Source organism: Emys orbicularis, chromosome 2 (assembly GCF_028017835.1).
Source record: "Emys orbicularis isolate rEmyOrb1 chromosome 2, rEmyOrb1.hap1, whole genome shotgun sequence".
NCBI classification, from domain to species: Eukaryota; Metazoa; Chordata; order Testudines; family Emydidae; genus Emys; species Emys orbicularis.
In genome coordinates, this window is record NC_088684.1 from 297,989,682 (window position 1) to 298,013,607 (window position 23,926).

Genomic DNA, 23,926 nt, shown 5'->3' on the forward strand with positions numbered 1-23,926 from the left:
TTTTTCCAGTCATCCGGGACCTCCCCCGATCGCCATGAGTTTTCAAAGATAATGGCCAATGGCTCTGCAATCACCTCCGCCAACTCCTTTAGCACCCTCGGATGCAGCGCATCCGGCCCCATGGACTTGTGCTCGTCCAGTTTTTCTAAATAGTCCTGAACCATTTCTTTCTCCACAGAGGGCTGGTCACCTTCTCCCCATACTGTGCTGCCCAGTGCAGCAGTCTGGGAGCTGACCTTGTTCATGAAGACAGAGGCAAAAAAATCATTGAGTACATTAGCTTTTTTCACATCCTCTGTTACTAGTTTGCCTTCCTCATTCAGTAAGGGGCCCACACTTTCCTTGACTTTCTTCTTGTTGCTAACATACCTGAAGAAACCCTTCTTGTTACTCTTAACATCTCTTGCTAGCTGCAACTCCAAGTGCGATTTGGCCTTCCTGATTTCACTCCTGCATGCCTGAGCAATACTCCTCCCTGGTCATTTGTCCCATCTTCCACTTCTTGTAAGCCTCTTTTTTGCGTTTAAGGTCAGCAAGGATTTCACTGTTAAGCCAAGCTGGTCGCCTGCCATATTTACTGTTCTTTCTACACATTGGGATGTTTTTTTCCTGCAACCTCAATAACGATTCTTTAAAATACAGCCAGCTCTCCTGGACTCCTTTCCCCCTCATGTTATTCTCCCAGGGGATCCTGCCCATCAGTTCCCTGAGGGAGTCCAAGTCTGCTTTTCTGAAGTCCAGGGTCCGTATTCTGCTGCTCTCCTTTCTTCCTTGTGTCAGGATCCTGAACTCGACCATCTCATGGTCACTGCCTCCCAGGTTCCCATCCACTTTTGCTTCCCCTACTAATTCTTCCCGGTTTGTGAGCAGCAGGTCTAGAAGAGCTCTGCCCCTAGTTGGTTCCTCCAGCACTTGCACCAGGAAATTGTCCCCTACACTTTCCAAAAACGTCCTGGATTGTCTGTGCACCGCTGTATTGCTCTCCCAGCAGATATCAGGGTGATTAAAGTCTCCCATGAGAACCAGGGCCTGCGATCTAGTAACTTCTGCTAGTTGCCGGAAGAAAGCTTCGTCCACCTCATCCCCCTGGTCTGGTGGTCTATAGCAGACTCCCACCACAACATCACCCTTGTTGTTCACACTTCTAAACTTAATCCAGAGACTCTCAGGTTTTTCTGCGGTTTCATACCAGAGCTCTGAGCAGTCATACTCCTCTCTTACATACAATGCAACTCCCCCACCTTTTCTGCCCTGCTTGTCCCTCCTGAACAGTTTATATCCATCCATGACAGTACTCCAGTCATGTGAGTTATCCCACCAAGTCTCTGTTATTCCAATGACATCATAGTTCCTTGACTGTGCCAGGACTTCCAGTTCTCCCTGCTTGTTTCCAAGGCTTCTTGCATTTGTGTATAGGCACTTTAGATAACTCGCTGATTGTCCCGCTTTCTCCGTCTGAGACAGGAGTCCTCCCCTCTTGCACTCTCCTGCCGTGGCATTTGGGGTTGCTGGTTTTGGGCTGCCCTTCAGGGTCGGGCAGTCTGGTCTCATGTGGCCCAGCATACCACAGTGATAGCATGTAACCTGTTCCGTCCTGGGATGTGAGTTCCTATCCTCCGGGCCCCCTTGAACTCCTTTAGAAGAGTCAGGTTTACTTTTAAATCCTTCCCTCCTCTTGAACTGGGGAGAATGGTGATTAGTTTTCCCTGGGGTTTTACACCCTTCTCGAGCCCTGTTTTGGGTGTGGGCATCCGCAATCTCTGCTGCCCGTAGGACTGACTCAGGGTCCCTGTCACACACAGCTGCTCTCACATGGTCAGGCACAATGTCTAAGAACTGTTCCAAAGTTATTAAATCCAGCAGTTTTTCAAAATTCCCATGTGCCTTGGCTCCCATAACCCACTTTTTAACAAAACCCATCAGCTTATGAGCACATTTTACAAAAGTACAATCATTAGACATCTTAAACTTTCTAAACTTAACTCTGTAAGATTCAGGAGTAACCCTGAACCGCCTTAACACAGAATCCTTAAACCGCCCATAATCCAAGGCTTCTTGTTCCCCCAATTCATTAAATACCTCCCTGGCTTTTCCAGTCAGTCTGGTCAGCAGGACAGGCATTCGCTGACCCTTGGGGATCTGGTACAGATTGCAGAGGCATTCAAAGGTAGACAAAAACTCCTCTATATCCTCAGTATCATTGTAAATGGGACACATCCTTTCCCAGTTTTTCTCATGGCGGTGGGGAAGTGGAGTACCAGGTGGTGATGACTTTCTCCGCTCTTCCATTACTTGGAGCTGAAGTCTGGCCGTCTCCTGTTCCATCTTGTGAGTCTCCTGTTCAGCAGCGAGCAGCTCTAGACGCCCCTTACGAGCTCTCTCTTCTCTCTCATCAGCCTCCTTCTTTCTTTTATCGGCTTCTTTCTCTAATTCCACTATTTTTTGCTTCTCTAGCAATCGAAGATCTGCTACCTTCTGTACCAGTTTTTATTTTTATTTTAAATAGCTATTCAGACATTTTAATTTAAGTACACTAGATAACATAAAACAACAAAACAAGTTTAACTACAAAGAGAGGTTTTAAGTGAGTACAAGTAATAAGGCATAAAAGTCAGAAATGGTTATAAGAAAAATAAAGATAGAAAGTTTACTAATGCCTAACTTAAACTATATCCGATTAAAGCAGTGTCTCACAACATGCTTTCAGAAGTCTTACTGACTAAACTCTGTAGGTCCGCCCCCTGCCCCCACAGTCCAACAGTTGCTCCTTTTTCTCTTCGGGTGCAGCCAATGCAGTGGGCAGAGAGGAGAGGCTTGGGGTGCTTGTCTCTCCTTTTTATAGTTTCAGTCCCTCTTTCGAAAAACATTTCCAGCTGGGACAATGAATCAGTGTGGAAGGATGTTCCCTGCTGGCTTTTTCTCACCTGTTTGAGCTTTCTTTGTTCCCCCTCCTGCTTGATGACTGTGTTTTACTGCTTAAATGCAAATTAAGCAGAGCACACATTCCTTTGTTTAGGACACATCTGTTTGCCACCATCTGTTTGGGCAAGGTGTGACGTTACAGTTCATAGTCTTTGTCATAACTATAAAGGGAAGGGTAACAGCTCTCCTGTGTACAGTACTAAAAATCCCTCCTGGTCAGAAACTCAAAAATCCTTTTACCTGTAAAGGGTTAAGAAGCTCAGGTAACCTGGCTGACACCTGACCCAAAGGACCAATAAGGGGACAAGATACTTTCAAATCTTGGGGGGGGGGAAGCCTTTTGTTTGTGCTCTTTGTTAGAGGTGGTTCGCTCTTGGGACTAAGAGGGACCAGACATCAATCCAGGTTCTCCAAATCTTTCTGAACAAGTCTCTCCTATTCAAGCTAGTGTAAGTAAACAGCCAGGCAAGGCATGTTAGTTTCTCTTTGTTTTCTCAACTTGTAAATGTACCTTTTGCTAGAGTGTTTATCTCTGTTTGCTGTAACCTTGAACCTAAGGCTAGAGGGGGGTCCTCTGAGCTCTTTAAGTTTGATTACCCTGTAAAGTTATTTTCCATCCTGATTTTACAGAGATGATTTTTACCTTTTTCTTTAATTAAAAGCCTTCTTTTTAAGAACCTGATTGATTTTCCTGTTTTTTAGATCCAAGGGGTTTGGATCTTGATCCACCAGGAGTTGGTGGGAGAGAGGAAGGGGGAAGGTTAATTTCTCCTTGTTTTAAGATCCAAGGGGTTTGGATCTGTATTTCACCAGGGAATTGGTGAAGAGTTTCTCAAGGCTACCCAGGGAAGGGACTAGCATCGAGAATGGTGGCAGCGGACCAGATCTAAGCTGGTAGTTAAGCTTAGAAGTTTTCATGCAGGCCCCTACATCTGTACCCTAAAGTTCAGAGTGGGGATCCAGCCCTTGACAGTCTTCTTCATAGAAGCATTGTTATGCTATGAATAGGGCATAACTAAGATATGTTTTATGGAAGATGGGTCATGTGAGATATCATTGGAAAGGTTATGATTTACTGAATGTGTTTATCCACTTTGTATGCATGTATCATTTCTGTATCTGAAGTTAGGAATATTGTCTATGTAACAATTATAACTGTGGGTATACTTGGGAAACATCCACCAGACAGTAAGCAATCAGCTTTAATGGGCCACTAGGAAAAGACAATGAGTCTTCGAAGATGTGGATCCCCCATCTTCCCAGGACTTCCTTCCTGTTGACCTTGCAAATAAACCTAGTCTCATGGTTGTCCTGACACTGCAAGATAATGTGATATGGCCATCTGGTACAAAATACCACCTTGGATGCTGCTGGTACTTTTCCACTGTAAACAAAGGCTTCCTGCCTTATGTAAATTCTATTTAAGGCTGAGAAGCAAGGCAGTCAGGACTCTTTTCTATTGCCTACCTGCCCAATAAGGAAGACTGCTAAGAACACCTGAAGGAACAAAGGAAAGGCAAGGGCTGAGAACAGCGGTCTAACCAGTAAAGAGACATAACCTGACTCTGAGCTGCAGAAACTCTACAACCTGCCTAAAACAACATTTAGGGTGAGAAATTACTGTGTGTAAACTCTTTCTTTAGTGTATTAAGCTTAGTTTGTGTATTTTGTTTTATTTGCTCAGCAATCTGCTTTGTTCTGTTTGCTATCCCTTATAATCACTTAAAATCTGCCTTTTGTAGTTAATAAACTTATTTCTTGTTTATAATATAACCCAGTTTGTGCAATTCATATCTGGGGGTGGGACAAGAAGCTGTGCATCTCTCTCTCCACATTTAAGGAGAGGGTGATTTCTACGAACTTGTGCTGTGCAGATCTTTCTGTACAGCTCAAGACAATATTATTTTGGGTTTACACCCCAAAGGGGGTGTGCACGTGAGTGCTGGGTAAATCCCCGAGCTGAATCCTCCCACACACAGCTGATTTCAGTCTGTGTCTGCAGCTGCGTGTGTCCCTACCTGTGTGTCTGCTGGAGAAGGCTTGAGGGCCTGGCATAGCAAGAACAGGGTGCGGGAGCCCAGGCTGGTGGAAAGGGCTGGCTCAGTGGGACCCCAGCACATCAGGTGGCATCTTGGACAGGGGGTCCAACAAATCACACATGTCTGTGGGGTTTGGAACATGTGTTAATAACATCATAAAGGGAAATCTTATAACTTTACATATAGTGTTGTCATATATTTTATCAGGATGATACTGACCAGCTAAGTTATTTGAAAACTCATAATTTAAGACATACTTTGTACAAAAGTTATTGCAATAGTGTGTAGGATGTGAATACTGGGGTATAGTCTGTCATAATAGCCAACCTTTTCCTTTCACTAAACATACACCTGGATATCACATGTTGACACTAAGTATGTATGCAGTGATTCAAAGCTACTTCTGATTTATCTGGAAATTCACCAGTGGGTGTAACACGTGTGTTTTGTGACCCTCATCTTAATTCACAATAAACTGTTATGTTGCCTTCACCATGTGCTAATTTATGACCCATAACTTATTAATTCATGCTTCTGTTTGGAAAGGTATCAAATCTGTGCAACATCACAAATCATCTATCTAGTTAGAGGACACCTACCTCTACGCAAAATGTGGGGGGATGGGAGGAAAGGCAAGAGAAGGACTCTTATAACATTTAACACAGTGGTTAGGGAGCTCACCCAGGCTCAAGTCATCCCCTCTGCTTGATGAGAAGAGATTTGAACTGGGGTTTCCCACCCTTCATGTGAATTCCCAAACCACTGCACTATAGAGTCACTCAGTTGCTGTCTGGACCAATTAATATTTGATTTATACAGAGGCTTCAACACATCAGAATAGTCCAGGGTTAGGGTACTCATCACTCTCACACACACACACACACACACACACACACACACACACACACACACACACACACACACACACACCTGTTTTGAATGAGAAATAGCTGAGGCACCTGATTCCAGGATACAGGGCCGGCTCCAGGCACCAGCCCACCAAGCATGTGCTTGGGGCGGCACCTGGAGGGGGGCGGCATGGCGCTCCAGCCTGAGAGCGGAGCCCCGTCCGGGCTTGCCGCCCTCCCCTGCCGCGCTCTGGCCGCCGGGGGGGGGGGAAGGGTAGGGATGGCTCAGGCTTTTTTGCCTGGGGCGGCAAAAAAGCCAGAGCCGGGCCTGCCAGGATAGGGTTCCCAGCTGTGCATCCGAAGAAGTGGGCTGTAGCCCACGAAAGCTTATGCTGAAATAAATGTGTTAGTCTCTAAGGTGCCACGAGTACTCCTGTTCTTTTTGCAGATACAGACTAACACGGCTGCTACTCTGAAACAAGCAGAGACAGCCACCTTCCTCCAGCCCAGACTTAAGTGCCTAAGTCCCAGAGACAGGAAGGGCTTAGGACTCACCTCTCTCATTAGCATTTCCCATTGGCTGGCTTAGGGGGCTCCCTGCCCAGTGTGGGGCATTTGAGGAACCCATTCAGAGGTGCCTGTCTCTCCCCATTCAGTGTGTAGGGAGCCTGGGCAGCTAACTCAGGCTCTGTGGAGCCCAGTGATTTTCTAGGTGTTTACAAGTTAAGCACTGCAACACTCAGCATCACAACGCCTCAGTGCCTTTGTGGAGCCAGGCCTAAGTGACCACTTTCCTTTTTTTTAATTCAGAAATTCCATGAGATACTGAGCACTGCTGTGGGGAGAGACTCCTTAACAGAGACAATGTCTGACCAGGCAACTCCCCCTGCTGCATCTGGATCACATAAAGGTGAGATTTTTACCAGTTGTCTTTGGAGAAAGTTGTGACAATCATGTGATCAAGTCATTGCATCATGGGCCCAGGTTGTGCTGCCAGGCAGTTGTTCATTGGCTCAATATAGGCCTGACCCAATACCCACTGACATCAATCAACTCAAAACTCAGTGACTTCTCTCAAAACTGGGTGACTGGGCAACACAATGGCAGATGAAATTTAATGTTGATACATGCAAAGTAATGCACATTGGAAAATATAATCCCAAGTATACATATAAAATGATGGGGTCTAAATTAGCTGTTACCACTCAAGAAAGAGCTCTTGGCGTCATTGTGGATAGTTCTCTGAAAACATCCGCTCAATGTGCAGCGGCAGTCAAAAACGCTAACAATGTTGGGAATCGTTAAGAAAGGGATAGATAATAAGACAGGAAATATCATATTGCCTCTATATAAACCCACATCTTGAATAGTGTGTGCAGATGTGATCGCCCCATCTCAAAAAAGATATATTGGAACTGGAAAAGGTTCAGAAAAGGGCAACAAAAATGATTAGGGGTATGGAACGGCTTCCGTATGAGGAGAGATTAATAAGACTGGGACTTTTCAGCTTGGAAAAGAGACAGCTAAGGGGCGATAGGATTGAGGTTTATAAAATCATGACTGGTGTAGAGAAAGTAGATAAGGAAGTGTTATTTACTCCTTCTCATAACACAAGAACTAGGGACCACCAAATGAAATTAATAGGCAGCAGTCAACCTGTGGATCTCCTTACCAGAGGATGTTGCCATTCTTATGTTCTTATGAGCCTTTCTATTGATTTCAGTGGGCTTTGGGTCAGGCATTATATTCATATATGGAATGGGCCACATGGGCCCTGCAGCTCTCCCACCTGAGAATCACCGATGAACAGATGTTCAAAGTCCAGCTCACTCTTCCTGGTCTATCCTGAGACAGAGCAGGGGGCAGATGGAGTGTGCTCAGGATTCCCACTCTCCCTGTGGAGCCGATGGCAGTTAAGTCCCTCCATGATGAACCTTCTCAGCCTGTCCTCTCTGAGGAGAGAGGAGAAGAACTTTGACTCAGTAATTTCTCCACAGGCAGGTGTGTGTGTGTGTGTGTGTGTGTGTGTGTGTGCGCGCACGCACAGAAATAGAGCTTTCTAGAGGTCCCTTGTCCATGAAAAGAATTGAAGAACACTGAGATAACCCTGTATCCCCCACTATTTGCTTTCTTCTGAGGGGAGAACTGATGGCTGCTTTGATGGCTTCAAAGATAATCTCCTCATTCTGTGCCCTCGCAAAAGATTCCGCCTCCTGCTGTTGCCTCCCACCATTCTTCCTCCTGTAGTTCTGTCCCAGTTGGCCTCTTTCATCCTCCCCAGCCTCCATCTTTCTCCTCCCTTGTTCTTTTTTTCTATCCTATAAATCTGGTTCCAGTCACACATTTCTGATTTCAACTCCCCATGTAGCCTCCCCACCCCTGCCAATTGTCTTCTATAGGGAGCCCTGATGAGCTGCTGCACTCGTCCAGTGTCTGGGGCGAGGTTGCTATTAACCTTTATTGATGCCTTCAGGGTCATTTTTTCGCTCTGTGTCCTCTCCCAGGATTTACCCTCTTTCTTTCCTTCTGTATCACTGGAAAAACAAACAGCAAGAAATGGTGCACAGATTTCAGTTTAGCCACACTTTTATTCATCTTGGCTTTTCCCCTGTTACCTGCAAACATACCCCTGGGTTCATCCTTTGGGTGTCCTCTGACTCAATATTGCTTCCTGATCCACCCCAACCTCCTTCAGTCCCCTCTCCCCTGTGGTTCTCCACCCTCACTGACAGTCTCTTGGATGGACACACCCTGTAGGTGTCGTAGTTTTTCACTTTGCAAATCTTGTCACCCTATTGCCACACCCTCCTCTTTGGCTGCTCATGCAGGGCAAACTCCTCTGTTCTTCCATACGGGATGCAAATTTGAGGATTGGGCAAAAATAAATCTGATGAGGTTCAACAAGGACAAGTGCAGAGTCCTGCACTTAGGACGGAAGAATCCCATGCACAGCTACAGACTAGGGACCGAATGGCTAGGAAGCAGTTCTGCAGAAAAGGACCTAGGGGTTATAGTGGATGAGAAGCTGGATACGAGTCAGCAGTGTGTCCTTGTTGCCAAGAAGGCCGACGGCATATTAGGCTGGATTAGTAGGAGCATTACCAGCAGATCGAGGAATGTGATCGTTCCCCTTTATTCGACATTGGTGAGGCCTCATCTGGAGTTCTGTGTCCAGTTTTGTCCCCCCACTATAAAAAGGATGTGGACAAATTGGAGAGAGTGCAGCGTAGGATAACGAAAATGATTAGGGGGCTGGGGCACAAGACTTACGAGGAGAGGCTGAGGGAACTAGGATTATTTAGTCTGCAGAAGAGAAGAGTGAGGGGGGATTTGATAGCAGCCTTCAACTACCTGAAGGAGGGTTCCAAAGAGGTTGGAGCTCGGCTGTTCTCAGTGGTGGCAGATGACACAACAAGGAGTAATGGTCTCAAGTTGCAGTGAGGGAGGTTTAGGTTGGATATTAGGAAACACTATTTCACTAGGAAGGTGGTGAAGCACTGAAATGGGTTACCTAATCTCCTTCCTTAGAGGATTTTACGGTCAGGCTTGACAAAGCCCTGGCTGGGATGATTTAGTTGGGGTTGGTCCTGCTTTGAGCAGGGGGTTGGACTAGATACCTCCTGAGGTCCCTTCCAACCCTGATATTCTATGATTCTGTGCACTCCCACCTACCAAGACTGAATGTGTAACAAGAGAAGGGGGTGAGGAGTGATGCATAGCTGTTACACTCCCCTTTCCTGGATTTTTGTTCTGGTCTTTACAGAAAGACAGGCCAGCTATTCATTTCAGGCCTCTTCTGAAAGCTTTACTGTGACAAAGTTCCTCCTCTATCTTGGTGGGTCTGGCGCTTATTGGCAGATTTTCTTGCCTCAGAGATTCACCATGTGGGTTGGGGAATAGCCCAGAGACCTTCCCCTCTGGAAGAACCCACAGTCCAGGTCAATTGGGAGGTTTGCGGGGAACCCAGGCCCGCCCTCTACTCTGGGTTCCAGCCCAGGGCCCTGTGGACTGCAGCTGTCTATAGTGCCTCCTGTAACAGCTGCATGACAGCTACAACTCCCTGGGCTACTTCCCCATGGCCTCCTCCAAACACCTTCCTTATTCTCACCACAGAACCTTCCTCCTGGTGTCTGATAACGCTTGTGCTCCTCAGTCCTCCAGCAGCACACCCTCTCACTCTCAGCTCCTTGTGCCTCTTGCTCCCAGCTCCTCACACTCACACCACAAACTGAAGTGAGCTCCTTTTAAAACCCAGGTGCCCTGATTAGCCTGCCTTAATTGATTCTAGAAGCTTCTTCTTAATTGGCTCCAGGTGTCCTAATTAGCCTGCCTGCCTTAACTGGTTCTAGCAGGTTCCTGATTACTCAAGTGCAGCCCCTGCTCTGGTCACTCAGGGAACAGAAAACTGTTCAGCCAGTGGCTGGTGTGTTTGCTGTTGACCAGACTCCTGTAGCCCTCTGGCCTGAAGGGAGGCAGGTAGGGGGCTGCTCCTCCTCCTACTAGGCCCTGGGTTCTCCCTACAACAACTGCTGTCTGCTGCTCCAGCTACTCCCCTGGCTGGGCTAACACCCCCTGCCCTTCTCTGCTATCTGCTTGCTGGCTAGCTGGCTGCTAGACCCCCCCCGCACCCTTGGTTGCTGCTGCTACAGCCCCTTGGGGGGGGGGGCTGCTGGCCCACTCCCCAGAGGAGGGGAGGGAGGGACCCCAGCCATTGCTCCTGCTGCTGTGGACACTACCACCACCGCCTGAGAGGGGTCCTTCCTGCTGGCCACCAAACTGCCGCCTACAGCTGTTGTGTCTGCGGCTGGGAGCTGCTGAAGCCCCGAGGAGGGGAAGAAGAGGACCATCCCCCAGTAGGGGAGTGCGTAGGACTTCTACAGACCACCGTGGAAGGGGTTCTCACAGACTGAGTAACTTTTGAACTGTGCTCTTGTGGTGGGGGTCTAGACTGTGTTTGTGGGACACAGGGGGTGTGGCGTGGAGCTTGCCCCCTGGTCCATCTGTGCCCCCCCTAACCCCCACCACCACCATCATCGTTGCCCCCTCCACCACCCCTACTGGCTGCTCACAATCTACCTCGAGCTCCTGCCTCTGGGACTCAGCCGCTCACCTAGGCTTGCCACGCCCTGTTGCCACCATTGGGCCTGATACAGCAGCCAGCTTCCAAGGACTTTCTTTTGTTGCAAGCGCACGTGGATGCACGTGCCTTTCCCTTTGGACTGACCCTCTCCCCCCTGCAGCAAGCCCCCAGCTTTACCCTGCTGCCTACCTATTTGCCCCTTGTAGCCTTTTGCCCCTCTCCCTTTCCCCAGCCCCTCGCTAGCTCCAGTTTTTTTGCCTGCCCCGCCCTTTCCCTCTGCAGCCTTTCTTGTTTGACCCACCCCAGCCTCTGAAGCTAGCCCCGTGGTTCCCCTACCCCATTCCCAGCCTGGTTGTTCCCCTCCCCCTGCGGTCCCCTTGCCCTGATTAGGCCCCCTCCTCATGCGCCCATGTCCCCTCCCATGTGCTTGTGCCCTGCCCCGTTTTAGTTTGGCCCTGCTTCACTGCACCCCCTAATGCTGTTATATCTCCCCTTCCTTGGTGCGACTAGAGGAGCCAGAATCCCTCCCTGAGTCAGTGACTAACCCTTAGCCCTTAATGGCCCCCCCATCCTGCCCACCCCCTTTTTTTGGCATCCTCCTCCCCTGCCTGCAGCCTAGCGGGGAGGAGTGGTCGACCTGTTTCCCCTCTCCCTGCCCCCCCTCCAGTATTTGTCCTCCCCCCATCCTCATTATGGCAGGGGACAAGGCGAGTGGGACCCCTCGGGCAGACACTGCTGCCCCTCCTCCACCCGCCCCACCATCGTCCCCCCTAGCCTCTACCTCACCTGCCGCTGCCGAGCCACCTGCTACCGCCCCTGCTGGAGCGCCGGCAGCAGCGGGTAACGAGGTAACCTCCGTTGCTGCCACGTCCCTCGCTCCCTCCGACTCTGGGGGAGCCCCCCCAGCCGGCAGGAAGGGCCAGGGCACAAAGAAAGGTAAAGGCCCCGCCAAAAAAGCCAGGCCCTCCTTGGCAGGGGGTGCCCCCACTGCCGCGGCCCCGCAACCGGCCGCGGCGTCCCTCCCTGCTGTTCCCTCCACCAGCTCTATGGGTGTCCCTTCCCCGAGCCCCGGCAGGGCGCCGGCACCATCATCGCCGGCGCCCCTGGCTGCCCGGCGCCCAAAGCCGCCCCTCCTCCTTTCCGGCCCACCAACGCTCCCGCTCGGGCCCAAGGGGTATCTCCCACAGTGTGCCTGGACGAGCGGGAGGGCCCCGCCTCTGCCATCTGCGATCTGGCGGGGCCTGTGGAGGAGGGTGAGGTAGGGATATCGCCGGGCATAGAAGAGGGCATGCCCCAGAGTAAATCCTCCCTCCTACATGCTGCCCCACCATTGCCTCCCCGAGTCCCTAAGCCTTCGCCCTTGCTCCCTGACCCGACCCCTGTTAGCCAGCCCCCGGATGATGCCATGGAGGGCTGGTCCTTAGTACAGGGGAAGCGGGGCAAGAGGAAGGCTCGAGCTCCGCTCCTTCCATCTGATGCGGTAGCCCCCCGGAAGACCAGGAAGGAGGGCACCGATACTGAGCCTTCCGCTTTGCTCCCGGGTGGCTTTTGTCCACCATTGCTGGCTGGGGAAGACGTGGCAGCTTCGGGGAATAGCACTGCCCCTCCTCCAGAGTCCCTTCCTATGGAAGCCCCTGATGGAGCCCCTCTCGCCCCCTTACGATCTGACGCCCCTGCAAACACCAAGGCGAGCGTCGCTTCAAGTGCTGGCGGGGAGAGCCCTGGGGTGGTGGAAGGTGATCTCCCCTCCATTTATGAGGAGATCGAGGCCCTGGGTCTGACCCTGGTTACCCAGGGGGAGGATGACCCTCTGCCAGCGGGCCTCGATCTGAGCGACCTCACCTCGGCCCCCATTTCCCCATGTTCTGTCCCCTTACCCACTGCTTCCGCTCCCGCCTCCGAGGAGCCCCTGGACTCTTCCATCAACCCGGCTACAGATGGCACCCCGCTGGCGGCCGCCGAGCCTCTTGAGGTGACGGCCAGTGCCATGCAACCGGGACCCGAGTCACCAGGGGACTCCCTCGTAATTACGGGACAGTCGACCTCCTTCCCGGGTGGGGGACCCATAATTGATTCTCCACCTACGGATGCCGTGCCCTTACCATCTGCCCTAGGGCACGAGCCCGGCATTACAGAGGGCCCACCTCCCTCCCTGCAAACCCCTGAGCCTATTTGCGGGGTACCATCTCCCCCACCCAGTAGCCTGGCTGCTGAGACCCCCCATCCCACTATCGCCCCTTCCCCTGTCCCTATTCCTGACTCCGGCCCTGCCCCTGACACCGACCCCATCCCTGTCCCCTCCACTTCCCCTGATACTATTGCCGCCCCTGGGGCTGTCTCCTTCCATATCCCAGAGGATGACCCCCAGGGAGCGGCCTTTGTTTTTCCCTGTCCCGACCCACCAGGGGCTGCTATCTTCCCTCCGCCACCCCCTGTTGAACCGGGGAACGGGGCAGACCGTGTGGCGTCGGCCCATCGGACGCCACGTCGAGGGTCTGCCCCCTGCTTGCCCGTCTCGGTGGGCCACGGGGCTATGATAGGGGTCCCACTCGGGGATAGCCATAGATCGGTAACCCCACCCCCCCATACGCTGAGAGAGGAGCTACGGGAATTCCTTGAGGACATCCGTGGCTCCCGCAACAAGGTACAGCTTGCACTCCAGCGCTGGGGGGACTTCCATCTGATCCTCCGGGCCACAAGGGCCCTCATGGGGGAGGGTAAGAGGACCGGGAGGCAGGCCGCCATGGCCTACCAATGGGTCCGCCTCTTCCGTGACTCCTTAATCGCCTACGGGGTAGGTCACGGATTGTTGCGCGGCCCGACGGAGGCCGTGGGTGTCTCTGCCAGCGAGGATCCCCCCCCAGCCCTCCTTATGGCACCGATCATCTTCGCAACATTAAACACCCGGGGCTGTAGGATGGGTCTCTGCAGGAGCCAGGTGCTCTCCTTCCTTCGGGAGGGGGGGTACTCTGTGATTTTCCTGCAGGAGACCCATACGGATCCAGCCGCTGAAGCTAGCTGGCGGCTGGAGTGGGGGGACAGGGTCTACTTTAGCCACCTCACAGTTTGTACGGCTGGAGTGGCGACCCTGTTCTCTCCCGACCTACGGCCCGAGGTGCTGGGGGTTGCCAAGGCTGTGCCGGGCCGCCTGCCACACCTCCGGGTCCGTATGGAGGGGCTTGTGGTCAATCTTGTCAACGTTTACACCCCGACATCAGGCCCGGAGAGGTTGCGTTTTTATCAGCAGGCGTCCGCCTTCCTCGGCACCTTGGATCCTCGCGAGTGCCTGGTCCTGGGCGGGGACTTTAATGCCACCCTCGAGGAACGAGACCGCTCGGGGACCGAGCAGCACCCGGCCGCTGCGGACGTCCTCTGGGAGTTCGTCGAACATCACTCCCTGGTGGACGTCTGGCGCGACCACCACCCGGATGACGTTTCGACGTTCACTTTTGTCCGGGTGGAGGTCCATCGGTCGTGCCACTCCCGGTTGGACCGCATTTATTTGTCACGCTTCCATCTTTCACGAGCCCACTCCTCCAGCATCCAGCCAGCCCCTTTTTCAGATCATCATTTGGCCACTGTGACAGCCTCTCTCTGCGCGGAGAGGCCGGGGCCGGCCTATTGGCACTTTAATAATAGCTTATTGGAGGATGTGGGCTTCGTGGTGTCCTTCCAGGAGTTCTGGCTGGCCTGGCGAGGGCAGCGGCGTGCCTTTTCCTTGGCGCGGCGGTGGTGGGACCTGGGGAAGGTGCGCGCCCGGCTCTTCTGCCGTGACTACACCCGGGGCGCCAGCCGACGGAGGGATGCGGCGATAGGGCAGTTGGAAAGGGAGGTCTTAGAGCTGGAGAGGCGTCTGGCCGCCAGCCCCGGTGATCCATCCCTCTGCGGAGCATGCCGGGAGAAGCGGGAGGAGCTCCGGACCCTCGAGGACCATCGAGCCCGAGGTGCCTTTGTTCGATCCCGCATCCGCCTCCTTCAGGAGATGGATCGCGGCTCCCGCTTCTTCTACGCCCTGGAGAAAAAGAGGGGGGCCAAGAAGCACATCACCTGCCTTCTAGCAGAGGACGGTACCCCCCTCACGGATCCGGTGGAGATGTGCGGGAGGGCCAGGGCCTTCTACGCTCGCCTTTTCTCCCTGGATCCGACCGATCCTAACGCTTGCAGACAGCTCTGGGATGAACTCCCAACGGTCAGCGCGGGCGACCGAGACCAGCTGGAGCTGCCTCTCACTCTGGCCGAGTTCTCGGAAGCCCTCCGCCGCATGCCCACCAATAAATCTCCGGGCATGGACGGGCTGACCGTGGAGTTATACCGTGTGTTTTGGGACGTCCTCAGCCCGGACCTTGTCACCGTCTGGGCCGAGTCCTTGCAGGGCGGGGTCCTCCCTCTTTCGTGCAGGCGAGCCGTGCTCGCCTTATTGCCGAAGAAGGGGGACCTCCACAATTTACGGAATTGGCGTCCCATCTCGCTCCTCAGCACAGACTATAAAATCGTAGCGAAGGCCATCTCGCTGCGGCTAGGGTCCGTGCTGGCGGACGTGATCCACCCAGACCAGACCTACACCGTCCCGGGCCGCACCATATTCGACAACTTGTATCTGGTCCGGGACCTCTTGGAACTCGGGTATAGGGATGGTCTGTCATTCGCCCTCCTGTCCCTGGATCAGGAGAAGGCGTTCGACCGGGTGGACCACGGGTATCTCCTGGGCACTCTGCGAGCGTTTGGCTTCGGGCCCCAGTTTGTGGCTTTTCTCCAGGTGCTGTACGCCTCCGCAGAGTGTTTGGTCAGGCTCAACTGGACCCTGACCGAACCGGTCAGCTTCGGGCGAGGAGTACGTCAAGGGTGCCCCCTCTCGGGCCAGCTGTATGCTCTGGCGATCGAGCCCTTCCTCTGTCTCCTCCGTAGGAGGTTGACGGGGTTGGTGCTGCGGGAGCCGGAGTTGCGGCTGGTCCTGTCGGCGTACGCCGCCGACGTGCTCCTCATGGTCCAGGACCCGTGCGACTTGGTGCGGGTGAAGGCTTGCCAGACCATCTATTCAGCAGCCTCCTCCGCCCGGGTCAACTGGGTCAAGAGCTCTGGCCTGGTGGTAGGGGACGGGTGGCAGGCGAGCTCCCTCTCACCCGCGCTTCAGGCCGTCCGGTGGAGCGCGGGTCCGCTGCTCTATCTTGGCATTTACCTTTCTGCCACGCATCCGTCTCCGCCGGAGAACTGGCTAGGTTTAGAGGGCAGGGTGTCGGAACAGCTCCGGAAATGGACAGGACTGCTCCGGTGTCTCTCCTTTCGAGGGAGAGCACTGGTGCTCAATCAACTGGTCCTGTCCATGCTCTGGTACCGGCTCAACACCCTGGTCCCGGCCCCGGGTTTCCTGGCCAACCTCCGGACGTCGATTCTGGAGTTCTTTTGGTCAGGACTGCACTGGGTCTCTGCAGGAGTTCTTCATCTACCCCTGGAGGAGGGAGGGCAGGGCCTGAAATGTCTGCATGCTCAGGTCCACGTCTTCCGTCTCCAAGCCCTGCAGAGGCTCCTTTATGGTGCAGGTAGTCCGGCATGGAGCGTATTGGCGCACGCCTTCCTGCGCCGCTTCCGAGGGCTCCGCTATGACCGGCAGCTCTTTTGTCTCCATCCGAGAGGTCTTCCGCGAGACCTCTCCGGGCTGCCGGTTTCTACCAGGACCTCCTCCGCACCTGGAAACTGTTCTCCGTGACCAGGTCCGTGGCGGCCACCCTGGGGGCAGATCTCCTCGCGGAGCCCCTGCTACACAACCCCCATCTCCGTGTGCAGGTGGCGGAGTCCCCCACGGTGCGCCAGAGGTTGGTCCTGGCAGAAGTCACCAAAGTCGGAGACCTCCTGGACTACGACCGGGGAGACTGGCTGGATCCCCTGACGCTCACTCAGCGCATGGGGCTCTCCAGACCTCGTACTCCCCAGCGCGTACTTCAGGAGGTGAGGGCCGCTTTGCCACCCGCTGCTCGGGACTATCTCGACCGGGTCCTACGAGAGAGCACGCCCCGCCCACCCTCCACTCCGAGCCCTCCAGATCTTTTCATCAGGTCCCTGCCCCGTGGACCTAACCGGCCCCCTTCCCGTCCCTTCGCCATGAGCTGGCTGCACGATCTGCAGCTGGTTCTGTTCCGGACCGCGCCAAGGAAACATCTATACACGCTCGTGCTCCATGTTCTTCATGTCCTCACCCTCGCGTCCCGCCCCGATACGAAGTGGCGGGACCTTCTGCCACCTCTGGAGGGTGAGGAGCCCCGGTGGGCCAGCCTTTACTCTGCTCTGATCCCGAAGCCCACCGGGGACATCAGTTGGCGGCTCCTTCATGGAGCCGTGAGCACGGGCGTGTACTTGGCGCGGTTTACCACTATCCCAGACACCTGCCCCTTTTGCGGCGTGAGGGAGACTCTGGTGCATGTTTACCTGGAGTGCGCCAGGCTGCAGCCCCTATTCCGGCTCCTCACGGATATTTTGTTAAGGTTTTGGTTACACTTTTCCCCTCACCTTTTTATTTATGCACTCCCTATCCGTCGCCCCACAAAGTCGCGGGACCTCCTGGTCAGCCTCCTCCTGGCCCTGGCAAAACTGGCTATCTATAAAACCAGAGTGCGGAGGTTGGCCGATGGAGTCTCCTGCGACTGTGGGGCCTATTTCAGGTCCTCCATTCATTCACATATCCGGGCAGAGTTCCTCTGGGCGGCGTCCACTGGCTCCCTCGCTGCCTTTGAGGAGCAGTGGGCGCTGTCCGGGGTTCTCTGCTCAGTGTCCCCGTCTGGTTCCCTTCTTTTGACCCTTTGACCTCACTCCTGTCCCTGTTCTTTTATTAGTTGTCCCCCGTAATTTTTTGGTCTCCAGGCCCTGTGGACCCCACTTAGGCTGGGGGGGATCCTTTAGCAGTGGGCGGGCTTCGCCCGCCCACATCCTGGATCCCAATAGGACCAGACTCCTGTACCCCACTGCTCTGGGTCTGTCACACAAGATACAGATAAGTGAAACAATGCAAGTAACATCTCACTAGTTTTCATGAAGTTTAAGCACCAAATACACTCTCATACATTTAACAATCACTTTGATCTATACTAATACACAAGTGAATTGGCCTGGGGTGCTGGCATGAGGAAAAGGAAACAAGAGTGATTTACAAGGTTAAAGCAAGTAAATATAAATTAGTTCCAATCTTAGTTTTCAGAAAGGAATAGAAACTTCTATAATAAGCAAGCTGTATATGTCCTTTAGGGCTAACCCAGGCTAAGCAGCTGGGGATCCCTCACTTATGCCTAGAAACTCCCCCCCAGAGTCCAAGAAGCATAAAGATCCAGTTCCTTCTTCTTAGGGGTTTGTATTCCCCTCCCCTCTTGTGCTCTGAGCTGCAGCCTCATCTGATAGTTGGAATTCACTTGCACAACTCATTTCATGGGTGGGAGGGGAAGCAAACAACAGTCTTTTGTCCTTTTAATATTCCACCAAAGGCCACCTGGTGTCGAGGGACCTTCCTTGTTGGGCAGGATGTGACACCGTTTGTTGGAGACCCGCCTTTCACACTAGTTAATGTCTCTTTCGGTCTGGTATTTACACCGTCATAAAGGCTCACAGCACAATATCTCAATGGGCTGGATACAGATGTTCTAAGAGAGATTAGTGCCGGCAGCAACTCATGAGCATTCAATGAAGTCTGACAACTAAACCCACCCTTATAATTCTAATACCTATTTTAACAATACTAACACAAGGGGAGATAGACTGATTCCAGCTCTGTGTTGGCAGCATTCAATTGAGGCATGGAGACCTTGGCAAGTGCTGGCACCAGCTATGCCAGCATCATCAGCTGATATTTCAAAGTGCTCTAAAATCCACCTGCACAGGCAGACTGTGCTGAAAACTGGTCTGGCACAACAGGGCTGGGGTATAAAATGAGGCCAGCGCGAGAGTCCCAGCCTGGATAAATCCCTCCAGTGCCAGGAGAGGCGGCTGACCTCCTGCTGGGCAGCACCAGGTGCATTGGGTCAGGTCTGGCCGGGGAACAGGTACACTGAGTGCATGGCTCAGACACGTTGCTCTGAGACCAACGTGGGACACTGAAGACAGTGGGATACGCTTGGGGCTCCCCTCTGGCACAGAGTGCTAGGATTGGGAGAGAAAGGAGGAGAACAGCTGCTGAGATGGATGGGACACTTCACACCCTTGTGATCCTCCCATTCTGAAGATGGGTGAGCAGGGCCCCTCCACCTCTGTGCTAACCCCCAGAGTGCAATGGGGCTATGGGGCTCCCCACCGGCTGCTGGACATACTCCCTTTGTCCCATCAGCTCCCACCTTCCCTTCTTCTGGTGGCTCTGTAGCCATACTGAGGGCACTGGGGGGCCAGAAGGAGGGCAGGGCTGGGTGCTGAGTGGCAGTGAAGTGTGCCCAGGGAGCAGTGCCGTAACAAGGGCGAGGCGAATGAGGCACTTGCCTTGGGTTCCGAAAGCTGAGGGGCGCATAAAAGCCCCAGAGCATCCCTGCCGGAACGAAAGCTGCTGCTGCCTTGGCAACAGGACGCCATCAGGTAGCCGAGCAGCTGGCTGAGGCAGATGCTGCACGTCAGGTGGGGGGAGGAGGCACGCACGGGCTTCACAGCCCTCCCCTTCCCCAGCACCCACCTGGAGGAGACGCCGAGGGGGCTTCCGGTGGGAGATAGGATCATCTGCAGCCAGTGGTCGTCACTCACCTGAGCAGCGGCTAGGGCTTCGGTGAGTGTTTGACCCTGTGATCCGCCCTCCCTCCCCCCAGCCACCATTCCTGCAAGCACTGGACAAGGGGCAGCCCCATCCCCCACCCCCAGGGAAGCTATGGTGAGGGGCAGCAGGGGAGGAAGGAAGCCACATGTGATGGCAGTTCCCTCCCCCCCAGCACCCACCACCCCCTCCCAGAGCCCACACCCCCTGTCCGGCCCCCAAACTCTGTCCCAGAGCCTGCACCCAGCCCTCCGCACTCCCTCCCAGAGCCTGCACCCCTCCACCCATCCTGCACCCCCACCCTGTGCCCCAGCCCGGAGCCTGCACCCAAACTCCATCCCGGAGCCTGCACCCAAACTCCATCCCAGAGCCTGCACCCCAGACTCCATCCCAGAGCCCAACCTCTCAACCGTCCTACACCCCAATCCCCTGCCCCAACCCAGGGCCTGCACCCCAGACCTCCTCCCCCCACCCAAACTCCTTCACAGAGCCTTAGGCAGGTGGGGGGCAGAGTTTGGGGGGGCGGGCTCTGAGCGTTCTGGGCACCACCAAAATTTCTACAAAACTGCCGCCCCTGATACTTGGAGGGGGGGTGAGGAGGCAAGCGGCGAGTCGGTGGATGGAGGGGGGCATCCAGTTTCAGTATTTTAATTTTTGGTACTGCATTGATTGACTGCTGTGTGCATTAATATAGTGACCTCCTGGGTCTTTCAATGAGGCTTTCTACTGGGGCGGGGGGTGAGGAGGTGAGCGGCGAGTTGGTGGCTGGAGGAGGGCAAATCTCCCAGATTCAAAATCTGGGACTGTGTCCATTGGTCCTTTTTGCTGCTTTTCTCTGGGCTGGGTGTTGTCCCAATGCTGCAAAGAGGGTGTTCCCAAAGGAAGGTGCTTGCTTCTAACCCCCAAAGCCATCAGTATGTCTGCTCTTCTCTAGTCAGCCCACTTGACAAGTTTGATTGTCCAAGGGCTGCAGCTGTCTGGAGGTGCCTGCCTTCCATGCCTTCCTCATTCACACCTCATTCATTCAACAGGTCAATTGATTACAAAGTGGGGTGGGGGGGAAGATCTTATTCTACTTCTAGCAAAAAGACATTTTTCTTTTACCTTAATTAGACTACCTTATACAAAAATGCATAATGCAGAGATTTATCTAAAACTGCATTGATTGACTGCTATGTGCAGTAATATAGTGACCCCTGGGTCTTTGAATGAGGCTTTATACTTGGAGGGGACGAGTGGCGAGTCGGGGGCGAGCAGGTGGGCAAAGAGGCGAGCAGTGAGCCAGCAGGGGTTCTAGGGGCGGGCATGGGGGTTTCTGGAAGGGGAGGGAGGAGGTGAAAGGAGGCGAGTGGTGGGTGGGGGACTGACTAGGAGGGATGCAGCAGGTCAGCGAGGGGCTAGGGGGTGAAGAGGGGTGTGATGGTGGGGCCGAGCGGGGAGGGGGTGGGTCCTATTTTACTGCTGTGATGTGGTCACCCTATACATGCTGTTTCTACCCCCCCCCCCCCAACTTTCCTTTTTGGCCCACAGCTATTTCGGCAGGGCGGCACTGGGGTATGTGTGTGTGTTTCGGGGGGGCTGGGCGGCGCTGGGGGGGGGCGCAATTTTATATTCTTGCCTCGGGCTCAAAAATAGCTAGTTACGGCTCTGCCGGGGAGCCCTTTTGCGTTCCTCACAGGTACCCCTCAGCCATGGCCCCCAGCACCAACACTTCATCACAATGCAAGGGCAATTAATTGCCAACAAACTTCTTAACGCAGAGTTACGGTTGCATGACAGAGCCTTGTGACCATGCAGAATATGGAGGTGGCTGAATTGAAACCTCTGAGAAGCAGGGAACACAGAGCTAGGGTTGTGTCCTCCACATCGCACCCACAGAGCCCTAGCTCGGCCCCTGCGAGGGCTGCTCCAGTTCAGTCCCTATCAGCCATCACAGCACCGAATTTTAACTATTAAAATACTGTTTCCCTAACTTTAAACAGGATCAAACACTAACTGAAGTAAAATCCACTGAGACAAGCTCCGTTTGGTGCAGACCAGTCCCATAGTCTGAACCCCAGCAACATCATCATATGCCCAGCACCTACAGGTGCATAAAGCAGTATTCAAACCGTGTCAGTCACTCCTATGCTGGGCTCATTTTCCCAGGTCTTTTACATTCAGGCTTAGTAATGCCATTTCAGCCATTACTGGGCTACACAATGCGCCTCTGGGTAGGTCGGCCTCTCTGTCTCTTACCCTGGGGCACCACAGAAACACTTGTGTCAGCAGCCTGTTGTCGGGCATTGGGGTGTTTCGCTGGTGAACTCCCCCTGCCCAGGCCAGGAACGTGGGGGGTGACACTGAGTGCTGCCCCCTCCCCCACATGTACTGGGTGAGGTGAGTGTGGCCCCTGCTGCAGGAGCTCTCACCCCACAGCTGCCCAGCCCCTGCCCAGCAATTATTTCAGCACCAGTCCCCGTCTGTTCAGCCACCCCCAGCCTCACCTTTGCTCCTCCTGGGGTTCCTCACCCTCTCCCGGGCCTGGGGTGGCTGCAGCAGGTTCCCTTTTCCATTCCAGGCTGGGAGGGCAGGGGGAGGAGCAGAAGCTCCACCCTGTCCCTGTTGCTCACAGCAGGGGAGGGGGCAGGAGGGAGGGGCGCTGCCCTGAGCGCTGGGATCTTTGTTCCCCCATGTGAGAGCGGCCAGTGGAGGGGAGACTTGCCGGCTTCTGGCAGGGCTGCACTTCCCAAGGGGCTGGCGCTTTCACAGCATCGTCAGACAGGCTCCAGCCCCTCTGCAATCCCGTCACTCATGGAGAATCACGAGCGCTGGCAATGCTGAGTAGCAGGTGGTCCTTGTCCCGAGGAGCTTACACTGTAAATAGACAGGACAGACAGCGGGCGGGGGAAGGGGTAGAACACACCAGCAGAGTGAACAATGTGAAGGCAGCAAACAGCATGTTAGTGCCATATATTTTTGTGGGGTGTTATTTAGGAGGGGATCAGCTCAATGAAAATCATTGTGAAGGGAAGGGGGCAGGGAGAAGAGGCTGGGGGCGGGGCAGGTGTGGAGTGAAGTTTCTTTATGGTTAGTAAACTTTTGAAATAGTTAACCATCACAGACAAGGGAACCTGAGCTAAGATTTCCTGTTCAACAAACTGTTCATGAACAATTTTTTCCCATGATTGAAGTAAGCTGTACTGACCGGCTGGCGTACTCTCTCTTACTTGTTCCCAGCAGAATCTGATCTGAGAATCGTCCTTGTTGGTAAAACTGGAGCTGGGAAAAGTGCAACAGGAAACACGATTCTTGGTGCTAAAAAATTTCGTTCAGAAATCTCATCGTCTTCAGTTACAATGCAGTGTGAAAGACAGGCAGTGTTCATTGATGGGAGGAAAATTACAGTGGTCGATACTCCTGGCCTTTTTGACACTTACGCACGTAACAAAGAGACTTCCAAAAAAGTAGGTGAGTCTGTTAAACTCCTCGCTCCAGGAATCCATGCCATTATTCACGTCATGCAGCTGGGTCACTTCACCCAAGAAGAAAAGGACGTGGCTAAGGAAATAGAGAGGATTTTCAGGTTCAAAGCAAAGAATTACATAATCTTCCTGTTCACCCGAAAAGAAGATTTAGAGGAGAAAACACTGGACGTGTTCCTAACAAATGGTGATAAAGAGCTTTGGAGTCTGGTTCAGACTTGTGGAAACCGACGCCTCGCTTTCAACAACAGAGCCGAAGGAAATGAACAGTCTGCTCAGGTGACTGAATTGCTTGAAATGGTGGATGACATGGTGTGTGGAAACGGTGGACAGCCCTGTTATACTGAAGAAATGTTTAAGAAGGACAAGTCATTTTTAGAAAGGTTTTGTACTATACTCTAATCGCTAAATGATCTTCTGAGACGGGTTTGTTGTACTTCTACCATTTTAGAAGGGGGTTTGGAACGTTTGTTTTAATGTCAAGGCTTTTATTGGTATTAAAATCTTCGACACTGAGATTAAAATAACATATTTACATTTCCCTTAATTGTATCACTAATTTCATCTTGGATAGCAAAACCTGAAAGAATTTTAAATCAAATTTAATTTTCATCATTTTATGGTTGTACTTTTTATCTTTCTCTCGGCTTCAGCAGTGAAACCAGACCAGTCAGTTACCTTTGTTTGTTCTCGTGTGGTTCTCATTCACCAGCACGACGCTGTCTGCCTGGATTTCCAGACGCATAGTGGAATGAAATCCCTCTGCCCCTGGTTTTCAGTGAAATAACAGTTACACTCATGGAAACGTGAGGTTTGTGACTCCTCCAACTTGAACTAAATTTTCAAAAGTGTAAAATTGCTGC

At 53.1% G+C, this 23,926-nt stretch overlaps 1 protein-coding gene across 3 annotated transcripts in view; it reads left to right on the top strand.

Annotated features, from left to right (window-relative positions):
- LOC135875253 (GTPase IMAP family member 9-like) overlaps positions 1-23,675 on the top strand; it is a 31,534-nt gene extending 7,859 nt beyond the window's left edge. The window contains exons 2-4 of one of the 3 annotated variants that reach the window (XM_065400260.1): positions 4,349-4,531; positions 6,620-6,719; positions 22,819-23,675. In XM_065400260.1, coding sequence (XP_065256332.1) covers positions 6,674-6,719; positions 22,819-23,465 — 693 coding nt within the window. In that variant the 5' untranslated portion in view covers positions 4,349-4,531; positions 6,620-6,673 and the 3' untranslated portion in view covers positions 23,466-23,675. The remainder of the gene's footprint in view (positions 1-4,348; positions 4,532-6,619; positions 6,720-22,818) is intronic. The other 2 variants (XM_065400259.1, XM_065400261.1) reach the window with 2 other exon arrangements.
- Positions 23,676-23,926: the final 251 nt, after the last annotated feature.